At 31.4% G+C, this 16,960-nt stretch overlaps 2 protein-coding genes across 2 annotated transcripts; one reads left to right on the top strand and one right to left on the bottom strand.

Annotated features, from left to right (window-relative positions):
• The first annotated feature begins 863 nt into the window (after positions 1-863).
• LOC107925845 (uncharacterized) lies at positions 864-1,816 on the top strand. Its single transcript, XM_016856575.2, has 2 exons — positions 864-1,466; positions 1,571-1,816. Exons 1-2 carry the CDS (start codon positions 1,156-1,158, stop codon positions 1,605-1,607), a joined length of 348 nt encoding a protein of 115 aa, XP_016712064.1. The 5' UTR covers positions 864-1,155; the 3' UTR covers positions 1,608-1,816.
• A 4,210-nt stretch (positions 1,817-6,026) lies between these two features.
• On the bottom strand, positions 6,027-9,099 carry LOC107925905 (alcohol dehydrogenase class-3). The gene is made up of 9 exons (XM_016856650.2): positions 8,835-9,099; positions 8,616-8,752; positions 8,038-8,084; positions 7,629-7,954; positions 7,386-7,468; positions 7,134-7,209; positions 6,745-6,902; positions 6,503-6,664; positions 6,027-6,422 (listed from the first exon to the last, which is right to left on the bottom strand). The coding sequence occupies exons 1-9, from the start codon at positions 8,866-8,868 to the stop codon at positions 6,306-6,308; spliced, it is 1,140 nt and encodes a 379-aa protein (XP_016712139.1). The 5' UTR covers positions 8,869-9,099; the 3' UTR covers positions 6,027-6,305.
• Positions 9,100-16,960: the final 7,861 nt, after the last annotated feature.

The raw sequence follows: 16,960 nt of genomic DNA, 5'->3' as shown, positions 1-16,960 counted from the left end.
AAGTAAAAAATAAAAATAAATTTAAAAAAATAAAATTAAGTTAAATTTATTCTTTTATTGAGCGTTAAGAGATATGATTGTTCTGGATGATCATTCTTTTATTTGTATTTTTTTTATTTTTTCATAATCTTTTAAAATTTTTAAAAATTATTTTTTATTTTTATAGAAAATTTGAAATTATTTTATATGTATTTGAAATTTTTATCTTTTTTTCTCAATTTTGGAGAGCCTTTTTCATAATTTTTGGAATTATAACTTTTATTTATGAACTTTTTTAATTTTTTTATAATTTATAAATTATTTGCTAGGATGATATCTAAGATAAAATAGTACCAAGTCAAGGGTCAATTTGCTCTAAATAAAAGAGTAAAAGTCAAATTAAAATAAATGTATATAAAGGTCAAGGGTCAAATTTCATATTATACATTATATTTATATAACACCAATATAAGCATTTAACGGCACACAATATTTTAAAGAAGGGACTACGATAGTCCTTTATTTAACATATAATAATTAATTTACTCAATTTTCAATGGAAAGACCAAAATACAGGGACTTCTATTACTTCACATTCCCTTCTAGTTATTTTTTAGGGTTTCTTTTATTTATTTGCTCAGCGTTCATATCTAAGTTTTAGACCTTAGATGTAAATTCGTATTGATAATAAAATTTTATTTGAATATAAATATAAAAATATATTTGAAAATAAGTGTCGATTAAGTTTTAACTTGATTGACATAAACATTAAATCTTAATTTAATAAAATTTCTAAATTTGAAAATTAGAAGGATGAAATTTGTTAGAAAGCATATTTTAAAGTTTTTAAATATTATAAAAAGCGTACGTATCACTTTCAGGAAGAAGTTGCAGATATCGCCCGATTACATTCGAAGGAGCGCGCGATACCTAAAGGCAGAGTCTCTACTCCGAGAGGATGCTGACCACTATATATACCTCTTATTGTAAATTTCGCCTGTCCTTCTGTTTAGTCATTTCGATCAAAGTTCGCCGTTGTTCCGAGGAACTTACTGAATTCCAGCTATTTTAAACCATGTCTGGGCACAATTTCAGTCATCAACATCTTATCTCAATCGGCTTTTTACTTCAGAACTTGATCAGCTACTACAAGCCTATAACACTTATAAACATCCCATGGCACCCAGCAGGACTGATAACCCAGAAATGGCGAAGAAGCATTTGAAAGTGAGGACCGAAGCCAAACGACTGAAAACCGAGATGGGAAAGGTAAGGGAAGATCAACTATGCTTAATAGAGGAGCAGTCAAAATTAATGACAAGGTTCGAAGAGATTGAGAGGCAATGCAATGAGCTGAAACAAGAAGCTCAAATGATGGCCAAGCAATCAGCCTTGACCCGACTCAAGCTGGAACTCATGTTGGGAATCTTGAAAGCTCGTGAGGGAGGAGATTTGGTTCAAGCTGCTAACCTTACTCGTTTCCTTCGGTAATTTGATTCTGCAATTCAAACTTTCTTATCATCTTATAAATTTACTTATTATCATTTGATTAATTAAGATGCATGCCTTGACTTGTGTATTTAATTTGCAGAAAAATTGTTGCCATGGAGAAAGCAAATGCAATCTAGGCTCAAGTCAAAGATGAAGAAGATGATCCATAGACAACACCCCAATCACAAGGGAGCCAAAAATAAAACTGAATGTCCACACTGCATGTATAAATCACAGTTTTATTGCTAAGTCTTAGTGGCTAATATAAATAATTATAATAAAATTTTGTGTACTATGGTTGTTACTTTTAATAATATTTCAAACACGTTGGTGGTTTATAAACTAAGTATTGTTCCATTAATTGTCTTTGTTTTTTTATACAAGGTTTAGGATTATTTATAACTTCTCTCTAACCTTTAAATAAGAGGATAATGCATTTTAACGCACTTAAATTCATGTTTTTTATACTAACAATAATATCAATACCAATTAAGCCACTTAAGATTGTGTTACGAAAACTTGAGAAAAGAACCGTTCAAAGGAGGCAAAATGAGGGAGATGAAAATCATATTAGAGCCTCCTTGTTGGTAAGTGGTAACCAAGTTGTCTTAAAACCTGCTGAGATTAATCTAGGTTAAAATAGTTATTAGTCCCTATATTTATTCAGAATTTAAAATTTAATCTATGTACTTTTAAAAAATTAAAATTTCAATTCTCTATTTTTTCAATTTATAAATTTTAAAAAATTAAAATTCGTTAACTAAACATGTTTGTAATTAAGTAATCTATTTAACATACTTAGATTAATAAATTTTAATAGAAAATATTAATAATATTAATTATACGATTTAATTTTTAACTTTCTTTTTAAGCAACGTGTTGAAGCCGCAGGTTTTACACATTGGAGGGTGTAGTAGGAGCCTAAACAATGAAAGAAAGATAACGTCGTGTTGAAGCCGCAGGTTTTGGCGTTATACCCACAACACTGTCTACCGCTTTATTTACGTAGTTCAAGCTTGTACCCACGGGTTTAAGCGGCAAGTTGTGTTATTTATTAGTTGGATGTAGGTGTTGAGTTGACGTTAGATTCTAGAGTAGTTGATGTGTTTTTATAATTATTATTTATTTGATGTATGACTACACTAAATTAACCATCTTCAAGTTCTTTCTGTTTGAATTTGAGCTTTTTTGGGAAGGAGGACATGTCCATCTCTATAAGGAAAGTCAAACTTTGAAATATCTTTTTTGACTGCAATGATTTCTTTGAAGGTTCCGCTTTTATATCCACAGAGGTATCTTTTCCCTTCCTTTTCTTTAAAAAGTATGGCTCCTCAATATTTCTCACTGGAAGATTATTTTTCCGTCTGTTGGAATCTTTAATGGTGGCAGTTGCTGAAGTTTTTCTTTAAGAATTTTTACTGCCTTGGTTTGAGCTGTGTTCCAGAAGGATTTGTAAATTGGAAAATTTTGGGAATACTTTTATTTTTTTTTTTATAAAAAAGTTAAATGATTGAAACGATTTTTATAAAAAAATTAAATTGATTGAATATTGATTAATTGAACTCATTTAGTTTTACCAATTTTTACGATCTATATATGTTGAATATTTGTTATGTACATGCATATATATTTTTTTTGTAATAAAAATTTTGTTATTTGAGATAAAAATTGAAAAAAAAAAAGGGTGTCGCTTGACAGACACCCTCCACCCTTCCAACCCGATTCAAACCCATATTTTGGCATATATTAGTGTCACCGGATAGGTTGGCACCATAAATTATGGCCTATTAAAAATGATTTTTTTAAACCCTATTATGGCCTCATGATGGACTGATGATTGTGACAGAAAAAAAAAGTGGTGGTGCCAACTTGTAAGTAGAGGTGATCATGAATTGGGCCACCCGGCCAGACCTGACGGCCTGCCTAAAAAATGAGAGGGTTCAGGTAAAAATATAGGTCCAAAATATGGGTTTTGACAAAAAAAATGAGATCCATTTAAAAAGCAGGTCAGGCCTCAGGTAAGATTTTTTTGGCCCGAACCCGACCCAGCCAGAATTATATATTAAATATATATTTTTATTTTTAATTAAATATGGGCCAGGCCAGGGTCGGGCTTAACAATTTTCTTTCGGTTCGGGCTTGGACAAATTTTTAGGCCCATTTGGACCCGGCCTAGCCCGGCCCATGATCACCTCTACTTGTAAGGCACCGCCTATGATAATTATTGCAAACTTGTCATTTTGATAAATAATTTCATGTGTATACCATTTGAGGTAATAAATTTTTTTTGTATTATTGAGATAAAAAAAACCATATTTAATCTTTGAATTTAATATTTTTTTTCAATTTGATCTCTGCATTTTTTTTATCCACATTAATCTTTAAATTAACTATTTTTTAGTTAACTATCTAAAATGCATATCATCGAATCTAAACAATTCAAAATATATTTGATAAAAATTATAAAAATATAGAAATTTGTAAAAGAAATATTAAATTTACTAAAAGGTGAGGTTTATAATCAACCTAGACAAACATATGTCACAATATGTTTGAATTTATACATTCATTTATTTAGGGTCATTTTGAAAGTGATTTTTTAATAATTATATATTTTTTTATAATCTCAAAATAATTTTTATATAATTATTTTTTTTATTACATTTTTATAATTTCAGAAAATATTTAATTTTTAATGTCTATTTTTAGGATTCTTATATTTTAAATAATATATAACCTTTTAATTTTTTTTAAAATAATTATTGCAGTGAGATTTGAGAAGATAGATTCTGTACTAAAATTATATATATAATATGGATTTTATTGAAATAGATATAAAAAATATTTTCGAAAACCTGTTTTTTTTTTTGGAATTAGAATGAAAAAAAAAAAGACAATTTATTTGATATATTAATTTTAAAATTATAACTGTAAAATTAAAAAGTATTTACACTATTAAATAATAAAATTAATATTTAAAAAATTTCACTATAAATATATTAAATAATATAAATAATAATTGCATAAAAATTATATATATATATATAATATCATTATTTAATACACTCACAATTAATTTTTTAACTTCACTCAACAATCACATATTACAAGTAGAGCTGCTTATGAGTTGTGTGGCCCGCCCAACCCATCTTCAGCTGGACTTGAATAAGGATTCCTTGTCCTCTATCAACCCGGCCTAACTTAAACTTAAATCCAATGATTTGTTAAGATATTTTTATTTAAATTTAATTACAAAATATATATATATATAAATATTGATATAAAAGTAAATTTATATTAATATTAATATTATACAAATTCATATTTTGTTATTCTATATTTATATATAAATATTTTTATTATTTTATATTTCTAAAAAGTAATAATATTAATATATTGTTAAACAATATTTTTATTTTATTGTTTTAATATTAATATAAAATTAAATACTATAATAATTTTTATTTTAATATAAATATTTTTAAATAGTAATATTCATTCCATTTTAATATTTTATTTTATTTTAAAAAAATTATAAACATAAACATGAGAAGGAGAATACATTAACAAATAACACATTATATATCATAATCTTCAACAACTAAACATATTGACGTAGTAACATTTATCTTTTATCCATCATTTAGAAACTACATAGCATTCCTTTTTTACATCAAGTATGCCAAATGTAACATTAAGTTTATTAAACCATTAAAATTTTTCTTCAAACATAAAACTAGAATATAAAATTTATTGGGTAATTATATTACCTTGTTTGGATTATTTGACTCTTTGATTGACAGAATGAAAGATTATTTAGAAACCATTTTACTAAATTATGCTTGATTTTAAATATTACCTATCTTTTTTAAATTTCATATATCTCTTGAAATGCAATTAAAATTTTATTTGTTTTAAATAATTAATTATACATTTGATTTTTTTTAAAAATGATAAATATAGTGCAAAAATAAACCTATTAAAATGTAATGTCTTGATGACGTTTTGTATAATTTATGTCTATCCTTTTTGGAAAAAAACAAGGTATTCTTTAATTTAATTAAGCTAGCTCCTTAATTTCATCTAGTTTAGAAATACTTAATTGTCACAAATGATAGAAAAATATTGGAGAATAAATTGCAATGGACCAAAATTATAAAACCAAAGGTTAAAATTATCATAAAATCAACATTACCTTAAGAATTTTACGATTACCTAAAATGATGCAATGAGATTACTCTTATTGTACCAAATTTTATGACTATTGAAAATGTAAAATTATCTGCAAGGTCCCCTAGACAGTCAAGATTCGCAGGAAATTAGAATTCCAAAGTGCTATTCTTTCTAGTTGAGAGGAATCGGACCAAGCAAAACCAACAAGAGTGCGTTGATCTGAGACTGATCTCATTCACTCTCTCCACCAAAAGGACACAATCAGTCCATATTTCCCGAAAACAGCAACTGGAATTTGATGGAAATGGAAATTATGCAATTCTTTCAAAGGAGAAAAAAGGAATAGACACCAGAAATTCTTGCACGAGGGAACAACCAAAATATGTCCAATACTCATCATCTCCATAATTCAGATGATTTGGAGCTTAATTATTTTATTCATTCATTCATTCATTCATGCACACACCTCCATCGCTGGTTCTCTTTTAACATCATAAACCAAACATTTTTCACAAGGTTAAACTACTAGGCTTCATAGAAAAAGTTTGTTCCAACAGACTCTACTTTACACTCCTAAGTTGGCAGTGGAAGTACAAACCCGGTTGTAGAAGATAGGCACGTAGTTCTTCACAGATCACCCCTTTAGTTCACCCATATTAGCCTCATTCATTCATCTTAAGCACGCATCGGAGGCAACCCCCTTCATGCATCAGATCAAATGCCTTGTTAATATCTCCAAGGGTCAAATTGTGGGTGATGTACTCATCTATTTTGATTTCCTGCAATGATAAGGAGAGTATAATAATATCCTGCTCATTCTACAGGCTTAAATATAGATTCGCCTACAAACTACGTTTACCTTCTTCATGTATTTGTCCACAAGCCAAGGCACTTGTGAACGACTCTTGAAACCACCAAAAGCTGTCCCTTTCCAAACACGGCCAGTCACCAATTGGAAAGGTCGTGTAGATATCTCCTGACCTGATGCGGCAACACCTATGATAACTGATGTTCCCCAGCCCTGAAAATTTCTCGGGCACTTTAGCAGCGGTCTTCCGTTTATGCAGTCATTAGTGCTCATCAAATTCAGGCAACACATACCTTGTGACAGCATTCCAAAGCAGACCTCATGACAGAGACATTTCCGATACACTCGAAACTGTAATCAACACCACCATCTGTGAGATCAACAAGGACCTGCTGAATTGGCTTATCATAGTCCTTTGGATTCACAAACTCTGTAACTCCAAAATTCTTTGCTGCAAGTTGCATTTCACCAAAAAGAAGGAAAGAAAGAAATCAGAATATAGAAACAGAAATAATGAATGGTTTAGATTTATTACCAAAAAAAAAAAAGATAAGAAAAACAATATCCACCCATTTTCTTACAATTTATTTCATTATTCACATTACACATTGTTTATTGAATATTTCATATTAATATTTATCAAATTCTTCTTTGTAAGCATTATCATTTGTAAATTACTTGCCTACATCAAACTTTTTGCTATCAATATCAACGCCAATTATTCTTGAAGCACCAGCTGACTTTGCACCCTCTGCGACCTGCAACATTGCATTCCAGGATCACAAAAACAATTTAATATCAAACAAACAAGCACCACAAAGAGAATAACGATGAGAATAACAAATATTTTTAAAATGCAGCTCAAAATATGCATAGGACTTAATAATAAACAGTATAAACAAATTTCTACGCAAGATGCATATTTGACACTTACAGCAAGACCAACAGTCCCAAGGCCAAAAATAGCAACAATGGCCCCTGGTTCAACTTTGGCTGTGTTCCAAACTGCTCCAAGTCCTATCCAACACCAAAGTATGTATGAAATGAAAGTTTTGTACAAAGGCATCACAAAACCAATAATATATATACAGTCAAATAAAAAAAAATCCAATTGCTATATGATTGTATATGCAATTACAGAATCATAAAATGAAGAGAAAGCTAAACAAGCACTTACCAGTTGGAACACCACAACCAAGAAGGCACACTTTGTCCAAAGGAGCCTGTGGATCAATCTTTGCAACACTAACATCATGTACAACCGTGTACTGGCTAAATGTTGAGGTGCCCATGAAGTGGTAGATAGGTTTCCCATTAATTGAGAAGCGGCTCTTGCGATCATTCATCATGACTCCAGCTCCAGTGGCTGTCCTAACTTTGCCGCATAGGTTAGTCTTACCTGATTTGCAGAACTTGCATTCTCTGCACTCTGCCTGGTAACAAGGGATGACATGGTCACCTGGTTGAACTTCAGTTACACCTTCCCCAACACTTTCTACAATTCTGCACTCAAAAATTCAAACATTTCTCACTCTTTACCAACCAAGAGGCTCATAAACTGTAAGAACTAAAAGGAAAAAACATACCCAGCAGCTTCATGTCCAAGAATGCACGGGAATAGACCCTCAGGATCCTTAAAAAGGTAAATCAAGCATGACATCATAATTAAACAGCCAATTAGAAAAATATCAAAGAAGAAAAGAAAAACTAGAACCAGATCAAACTAGGTGTTAGCACTGTCACTGCAAGAGGATACACAAAGAACATCAAATTATATTCTTATCAATAGTATCTCACCCCAATTCGAAGTTAACATCAAAAGAGTAATGAAATGAAAAACATTATACACATATCTTTCCTATTTTAAATCAATAATACAAAATCAGCAAAATACTCCCATTTAGCATGGAATTTCCACTTTTTATTCGTTCCTAGCAATCAAGTTTACATGGCATTTTTTGAACCAAAAAAAAAATCATTATCCTACTGAAAAAGTAGTGTTCGTTAGGATGGAAAAGCAAATAAAGCTAAAATAATCCCTTTTTTTTCATACATCTTAAACAGCTCCTTGTTCAAGATAAGCAATTGGCACTGATATATTTTGCAAACCAAAAAAGGAAACATGTAGATATAGAAAATGGAAATGAAAAGAAAACGGAAAAACCTTTCCGCTCCAAGTGTAGGCATCAGTGTGGCAGAGAGCAGTGAAGAGAATCTTGATCCGAACCTCACCGGCTTGTGGCGGAGCCACCTGGACATCCTCAATGACCAGTGGCTTGTTCGGTTCATAAGCCACCGCCGCTTCACAATCACAAGCACATTAGAATTAATAAGGTTTTAAAACAACTGGCAAACACATCAATAAATAAATAAAGAGAAATACCTTTGCAAGTTATGACTTGCCCTTGAGTCGCCATTGATGAAAATGAAGAGGATTTTAGAAGAAAATAGAAATCTCAAATCAGAAGGATCAATTAATCAATTTATTTGAGGTTGAGAGAAGGAGTGGACAAAACTATCTTAATGTTTCTGTTTTTCCGGATATACGATAAATCAAATCGAATTGTACAGGAATCGCTGATGTTTGTTTCACAGTGGAATCTTACCCCTCTCTAGGTTTTGGTATCCCAAATTCCAAGTTCTTGTCATTAACAAAAAGAATAAAAAAATCAATTAAATTTTTTCATTAATGATTTTCGTTTTTATGGTCACACGTAATAGCTTTTAGTTTAATATTATATTTTTTATTTAAAAATTATTAAAAAATTAAAAATTATAAAAATAATTTCATAAAAATCATTAAAAATATAAATATTTAAAAACTTATAAAATATTATTAAAAAATTAATAAAAGTTTATAAAAATTATAATAAATTCTAAAAAAATAAAAGTGTATTAAAATATTTAAAACTTTCTATAAACTTATAAAATTATAAAAAAATTCATAAAAATTTATAAATATTATAAAAAAAATTTAATAATTAGGGTTAATGTACTATTTGCCCCTAAAGTTGTACTCAATTATCACTTTAGTACTTAAAAGAGTTATTTTATCAATTTAATACCTGAAGTTTCCAAACGCCAGGATGTTATCCCAGTTGTTACCGTCATTACAAAAAAAATATGATGTAGCATGCTGGAAGCGCACCACATCACCTAATTTTATGTTTTTTTTTTCTAAAATAAATGCATTTTTTAAATACGAAAATTTTAGAAAATAACAAAAAGAAGGAAAATTTTCAAAAAAATTAAAATAAAAATATTATAAAATTTTTCCAGAATTTAAAAATATACTTTTCTTTTTAAAAAACATAAAATGCAAAAAAAATAGCGAAAATTTAAAAATAAAAATAAAAAATCATTAAAATATAGAAGAAAAAAACACAAAATAAGATAGATATATATATAGTACTTTTTATTAACCTTGGTTTTTTTTTTGAAATTTTTCTTTTTAATTTTTAAAATTTATTTTTCCATAAAAACAATTACTCAATGCTTGTCACTTGTTTTTTTTTTTAAATTAGGATTTTACTAAACATTCAAGGTAAGTTAAGTAAATTTCATACGGACTTATTAAGTATTCAATATACTTATTCCGCCGCCTCCCTTTTTCCTTGTAGATTGTCATCTTGCGGAACATGTCAAGTGAAACATGTTAAGCAGATAAACAAGACGCTCAAACTATCCTGTTATCTATTCGGTAGTCTTTTAATCATTTAAAGCTTGATTTTATGGCATGTAAATATGTGTTATGTAATTTGTTGACCTTAAATGTTGACATAGTTTAAAATTTATTTTATGTATGCCTTTGCATAATGGTAATGCTTATTGAATGTTGACATAGTTTAAAATCACGACAATACCCCTCCTCTTGGTGGTCCGCCAGGGTATCAAAGGGAACAGGATGGACACGTCTACTACTCTATTGTTGAAGTAGTGGATAAAAGGGTATGTAACAACCCGTTTTCAGTGGTGTTGGAAAAAGTGATTTTGGAACCACAGTTTCAACAAGTGAGTCAATATTTTATTATTTATTTATTATTTATAGGGTTTTTTCAAGGTCGTATTAAATTTTGGTTAGAAAATTTTAACGCTTAAATAGTTAATTAAGTAAAAATAATTAAATCGTAAAAGATGCAAAAGTTAATTACTATTAGTTAAAGGTGTTAAATGGCTATAGAAATGTGAATTGATGGACTTAAGTGGTAATTATACCATATAGATAGATAGTGGACGGTTATAGACATTGTTTAGTAAATTATTAAGGTTATTTTAAGGGTAATTTGGTAAATAAGTAATTAAACTAAAATCTAATAAGGAAAAATGATATCATCTTCTTCAATTTTCATTCCCAAAACTGAAACACCATTTTTAAAGGGTATCAAGCTTTCGACCAACACTACTTCTCTTGCATGGTATGTATTTCGAGTCCGTTTTTAGTGATTTTTATATTTTTGAGATTGTTGTAGCTTAATCTAGCTAACTTGAGGATTAATTCGTAAATTTGTTAAGCATTTTAAAATGTGCCATTTTTTAGTTTGTGAAGCTTTTGAAGTTTAATGATAGTTTTATAAGCTTGATAGCTAAATATGACTATTTTGTAAATTAGTTTTTAATGATTTTAATGTTTAAGGACTAAACTATTAAAGTAGTAAAATTTCATGAAACTATTGTGAAATTGTGAAATTTATGGGCTATACAAGGGCTATAAGAAATTCAGCTAGCTTGGTTTAAGCTTAAATGTGTTCAATTCGAAAGTTTCAGGTTTAGGGCCTAAATTGCATAAAGTGTGAAGTTTAGAGGTAATTTTATAAATTGATAATAGAAGGGCTTATATATATGTTTGATTATTTAAGTTGTTTGAAATGATTAATTGAATGAAAATTATTATTTAGATCAAGAAACAAAACAATCAGACACAAATGGTGGAAAAATGAAGTTAGCAAAATAGTCGTTGACATCGCATTTATAATCATTTTTGAGTAGGTAAGTTCATATGTTCGTTAAATTGATTAATTTTTGTTGTTGAGATTTAACATCTATTATGCATGTAGTGATTAAGTTGGTTTGCTAGATATATGTTATGATGAATTAGATTAATTTACAAAACTAGCTAAATCGAAGCTTATGATTAAAAATGGGAAATTACACGGATAAGTATTTGTGAGATAATGTGTAATAATTATATGATTTGGATATGAAACATGAATCATTTGAACATCATGAATACTTAGGATACAAATGGCATGTCATTAGGGTTAGTTACTGTTTTGAGTGTTGGTTGTGGATGTTCGACTGATGACTAAAGTCCTGCATTTGTTGTGGATTCCCACAGCTCGTGTGAGTAGCATCATGTAGCCTAACATTCTGACCCATAGCTCGCTTGAGCAAGCCCATTTCACAGCTTGTGTGAGCATTTACAGTTACAGCTTGTGTGAGCATCATGCCCGAGTATCCGGCGATATTTCATTTGGTTCAACAGGTGATAAATTATAAGTGATTGGATACATTAGATGTTATATGATTTTGGCATGTGATATGGAGGATTTTGGTATGAACACTTTGAAATGAAAAGAGTTATGCTATTTGATTACATGATGAATGAATTATGTACTTTATATGTTTACTTATAAAGGTTCCATGTAATGATAGGATTATATGTTTTTTATTGATGAACCCACTAACCTTGAGAGATTTGTGGTGTATAGGAAATAAATGTGCCTATGGTTTAGTTAATGAATCTATGCATGAATGGTATGAGTAAATTCTTGTTTGGTAAGTTTAAGTTTAAATTATACGAGCTTACTAAGCATTAGTTGCTTATGTTAGTTGTTTTCTTTCCTTGTAAATCATCGAAAATCTCAGACAGTTGTAAGTTCAAGTCAGAGCACACACTATCCATTCATCGACTTGGTAGAAGTTTTAATCATTTTAGGTTTGGTTATAAATGGCACGTACTAGGAGTTTTATGTTCTTTTGCTTATGATGATGTTGTTTACATCTTTAGTTACGCAAGGTTAATGGTTGTGAACTTTTGGGCCCTTTTGGTATATATATTGTCCATGTGTGTAGCGACCTAAAAATTTTTGCAAGCGCTAGTCGAGTTCATTACAAAAGGAAATTTTATCTTGACGGTTATTGAAAATTTGGACAACAGACTCAATTTTACTTAAAAAGAAGAGCTGCCACCGATCCTTTTTTCCAAGTGTGATCGGACACCTATTAAATTCTCTTTTTTTAAAGAAAAAACTATTTTTAAAATTTCTTTACAAAGAATCGATTTTAGGTCTGCGTTAAAATCCAAAGAAAATCAGAGTTCGGGAGTCGGTTACATCTGAGGAAGGTATTAGCATCCTCGTGACGCCCAAAATTGTATCTCGTTAAGCGCGTGTTGTCTCAATTTTCAAAAATACAAGTTCAATTTAATATTTAATTGTGATCCGATTGAAAATTAAGAATTTTGATAAATTACATATTATTGTATCATATATATTTTAAAATGAAATTTCGATAATTTGCAAGTAAAGATAAAGATTTTATTTTTTAATGAAAGAATTTTTTTGAATTTTTTTAATTTTTAGAAGGGCGCTCAGTATTTAGAAAAAAATCAATGATATCCACCCAACATAGCAGTGAAATCAATGATTAATGCTAAATCGGTTTGTTGCCTTAAGTATTTGAATTATTTAGATTTAAAATTGTAAATGGAGTAAACATAATAATATTTCAAAAAAAACTATTTAAAAATGTCAATTCAATTAAAAACAAGATGTCATCAAAATACATGGACTAAATTAAAAGTGGATAAAAAAAACCAAAAGCCCCAAAGTTATCGGCTTGATCTGAGGCAAAATGGGCCTTTTTATTTTTATTTTGGATAGGTCTGCCTCTGGCGTTCGGTTGCTACTTGGCTGGCCTGCCAATGATACTGGGCTTCTGCTGGGTTGGGTCTTCTACTAGGTCTGCTGCTGTTAGGCCTGCTGTGGGATTTGGGCCGCTGTTGGATCGGCCTGCTGCTAGTGCTGATCTACAGGCGCTGGTCTGCTACTGCTGGGCCGCTGGTGGATTTGGGCCATTGTTGGACCGGCTTGCTGCTGGTGCTAACCCGCTGCAGGTGCTGGTTTGTGGGCTCGGGCCGGTGAGGCGGGTTGGGTCAACCCGACTGTTTCCCTTTCTTTTTCTTTTTTTCTTTTTTTATTTCTTTTTCCTCCTCTTTTCTTTTTCTCTCTAACCCTAGCCTCCTTTCCATCCACATTCTGTTGTCGCTTCCTTCGCCCTGCGGCTTAGTCGCTGCCGGCGTTTCCCCCCTTTTTTTTTCATTCCTTATTTTTTTTCTTCTTTCCTTATTTTTTTTTTATTTTTTTTTATTTTTTTCAAAACTCCGGAAGACGTAAGGACATTGCGGCTCGTCTTAGCCATCGTCGCTCGCCACTCGTTTCTCGAGCTCCCATTGATCATTGATGGTTGTGGCCAAATCTTTCTTTTTCGCCGGCGTCTTCCTCTAAAGGATGAGTTTTTTTATTTGCTTTTGGTTTCTATGGTTGCTTGGCATTTTGGATTGTTGAGGGTGAACAAAGATAGATATTAGGAAGATTGGGGTTTCGATTTAAGATAGGTCGAGTGAGCGAAGTGATGTTGGAAATGGTGGTCACATGGGGTATGACAAGGGAGGCCGAATGGAGATTTCTTTTTAGCTCTCTGTTTCTTTTCTTTTTTTCATTCAAAACCTTTTTTTTTTGTTCTTGGTTGCCCATTTTGAAAGGAGAAAAAGTTTTTTTTTATCCTGTTGATTTCTCTTATTTTCAAGTAGCATTGGAGGCCATCATGAGCCTAGGTCAGCCGTCGGAAATAGCTGAGGGTAGGTGCGCGAAATGCGCTTGGAGGCTGCAGAATTGACGTGATGTGCCAGAAGGATCAAATTGTAGAGGATGTAAAACTCACGGGGCCAAAATGTAATTTTAAGAAAAGTTAGAGGTCAAAATATAATTTTAGGAAAAGTTAGGGGACAAAATGTAATTTTAGAAAAAGTTAGAGCCAAAATATAATTAGTAAATTTTTTGTATTTTTTTCTGATTTTCTTTTTTATTATTATTCTATTATTTTTTAAAATTAATATAACATAAAAAAACACTAATGGGCTAAAGCCCAAACAAGTCCAAAATTAGATTGGGATAAACCCAATTATCTAATCACAACAGGCCTAATCATTGGGCCCATATGAGACGGGCCCAAACTCTAAATCCCTTGATAAAAAAATACTTTGAGCTCAAATTATCCAGACCCGTAATTTGGAAATAAAAATTAAAACATGAAATCTGAACCGGATAAAATTCAGTGATTACAGCTGCCCCTCTTTGCTCATCGCTGTGAAACAGGGATAGAGTACAGACTTAAAAGCACTGAATTTTGTTCGATCGTCCAATTTTTTTGACTCATGATGACAATAACGATTACTTCGAAAACATCAACTTGACAACAAACTAGAAATTAAAGTACCTCAACGAGCAATAAAATAATAAAAAAACTGAAATGGATTTGGGTAGAACTAGAATTTTGAAAACAAATAAAAGACTGAAATTTAAAAATACCTTGGCGTACGACCCGAGGCTCAACTCACTTATCGGATTATGAGTTGATCTTTGAAAAACAGAAATTGAAAAATACTTCGGCGTGCGACCCGAGGCTCAACTCACCTCTCGGATTATGAGTTGACCTTTGAAAAACAGAAATTAAAAATACCTCGGCGTGCAACCCAAGACTCAACTCACCTCTCGGATTATAAGTTGATCTTTAAAAATAGAAATTGAAAAACACCTCGGCGTGTAACCCGAGGCTCAACTCACCTCTCAGATTATGAGTTGATCTTTGAAAAACAAAAATTGAAAAAATACTTCAGCGTGCGACTCGAGGCTCAACTCACCTATCAGATTATGAGTTGATCTTTGAAAAAAAAATTGAAAAAATACCTCGGCATGTGACCCGAGGCTCAACTCACCTCTCGAATTATGAGTTGATCTTTGAAAAAAAGAAATTGAAAAAATACCTCGGCGTGTGACCCGAGGCTCAACTCACCTCTTGGATTATGAGTTGATTTTTTTGAAAACCAAAAAAAGGAAATGATTCTTGAAAGAATCAGAGTTTCGAAAAAGATCATCATGTGGAACTCAAAAGCCTTCTTTTTCATTGATTTAGCGCAGCGACCACCCAAAATCCCCTATTCTACTGGGATACCTGTATATGTCATGTATGATGTTATCATGATATGCACGTGTTTGTCCTAAATGCTTTTATGCCTACATGATCATGCCGTGCACTTCGGCTTTTTGTCACACTCACCTAGATGCCTTTTTTTTAAGCATGGTTTTCGTGAGGGCCCACATTCTTCTCTATTATTTCCATAACCCTTGACTTTTCTCTCAGGTTTTGTACTTCTCCTCAAGTTTTGTGAGTAACCCACATTTCTTCGTATATCACCCTCCTGTCCCCTGTTGAACTTTGTTCTTACTTCGAGGCCCTTGTTCTTATCAAATTCTCATCCGGGTAATGCTCAACATTCCTTTTGTTTAGATTATGTCATTTTACTATTTATCATTTAAATAAATCAAACATGAGATGCCTGAAAATGGCAAAGCAGACATGAAGAAAATACCTCACGTTCATATTTTATTTCAAAAGCAATAGACAATGAAAAATTGACAAGGAATAGTTTAATAAAGAAAGCGTCACAAAGAAAAGAAACAAATTTAATGGTCATGAATGCCCTAGATATCCAACGCATGAACTTCTCCACATTCTTTCGTCAAGGATCTTTTCGAGCATGACTTCTTGTGTAGAAGATTTTGAGCTTCTGAGAATGCTTAAAATGTTGTAACTTCATCATTCGACTCTCCGTTCAAGTCGTCCTGCTCCTTAAGTCCGAACCTGCTTCATTAGGACGCCTTTTCGGGTTTTCATCCTAATCCTTTTTGGTTATCAAGATGCCCTTTTCGGGTTTTCATCTTGATTTGATTTGATTAGTTTTTTTTAGGCATAATATTTTTTCACAACGTCTGAGTTCACTGGATTTGGTAATTCTTTCCCATCCATTTTAGTGAGAATCAGAGCCCCTTCCGAGAAGACATTTTTTACAACGTATGGCCCTTTCCAATTTGGTGTCCATTTTCCTCAAAAGTCCTTTTGTATTGGGAGGATATTTTTTAGTAAAAGCTCTCCTTCACGGAATCCTCTTGGCCGTACCTTTTTATCATGGGCCGTGATCATTCTCTTCTGGTACATCTGTCTGTGACAAATTGCCTTCAAGTGTTTTCCTTCGATAAGGTTTAGTTGATCATATCTAGCTCGAACCCACTTTGATTCTTCTAGTTTTGATTCCATCAAGACGCGTAGGGATAGGATCTCAACTTCGATGGGCAGAACGACTTCCATTCCATAGACCAGTGAGAAAGGAGTTGCTCCCATAAATGTCCGCACAAAAGTGCGGTATGTGTACAAAGCGAATGGTAACTTCTC

Source organism: Gossypium hirsutum, chromosome D07 (genome assembly GCF_007990345.1).
Source record: "Gossypium hirsutum isolate 1008001.06 chromosome D07, Gossypium_hirsutum_v2.1, whole genome shotgun sequence".
Taxonomy (NCBI): domain Eukaryota; kingdom Viridiplantae; phylum Streptophyta; class Magnoliopsida; order Malvales; family Malvaceae; genus Gossypium; species Gossypium hirsutum.
The sequence above is the reverse complement of the archived record's forward strand: the minus strand, read 5'-3'. Positions and strand labels throughout refer to the sequence as shown.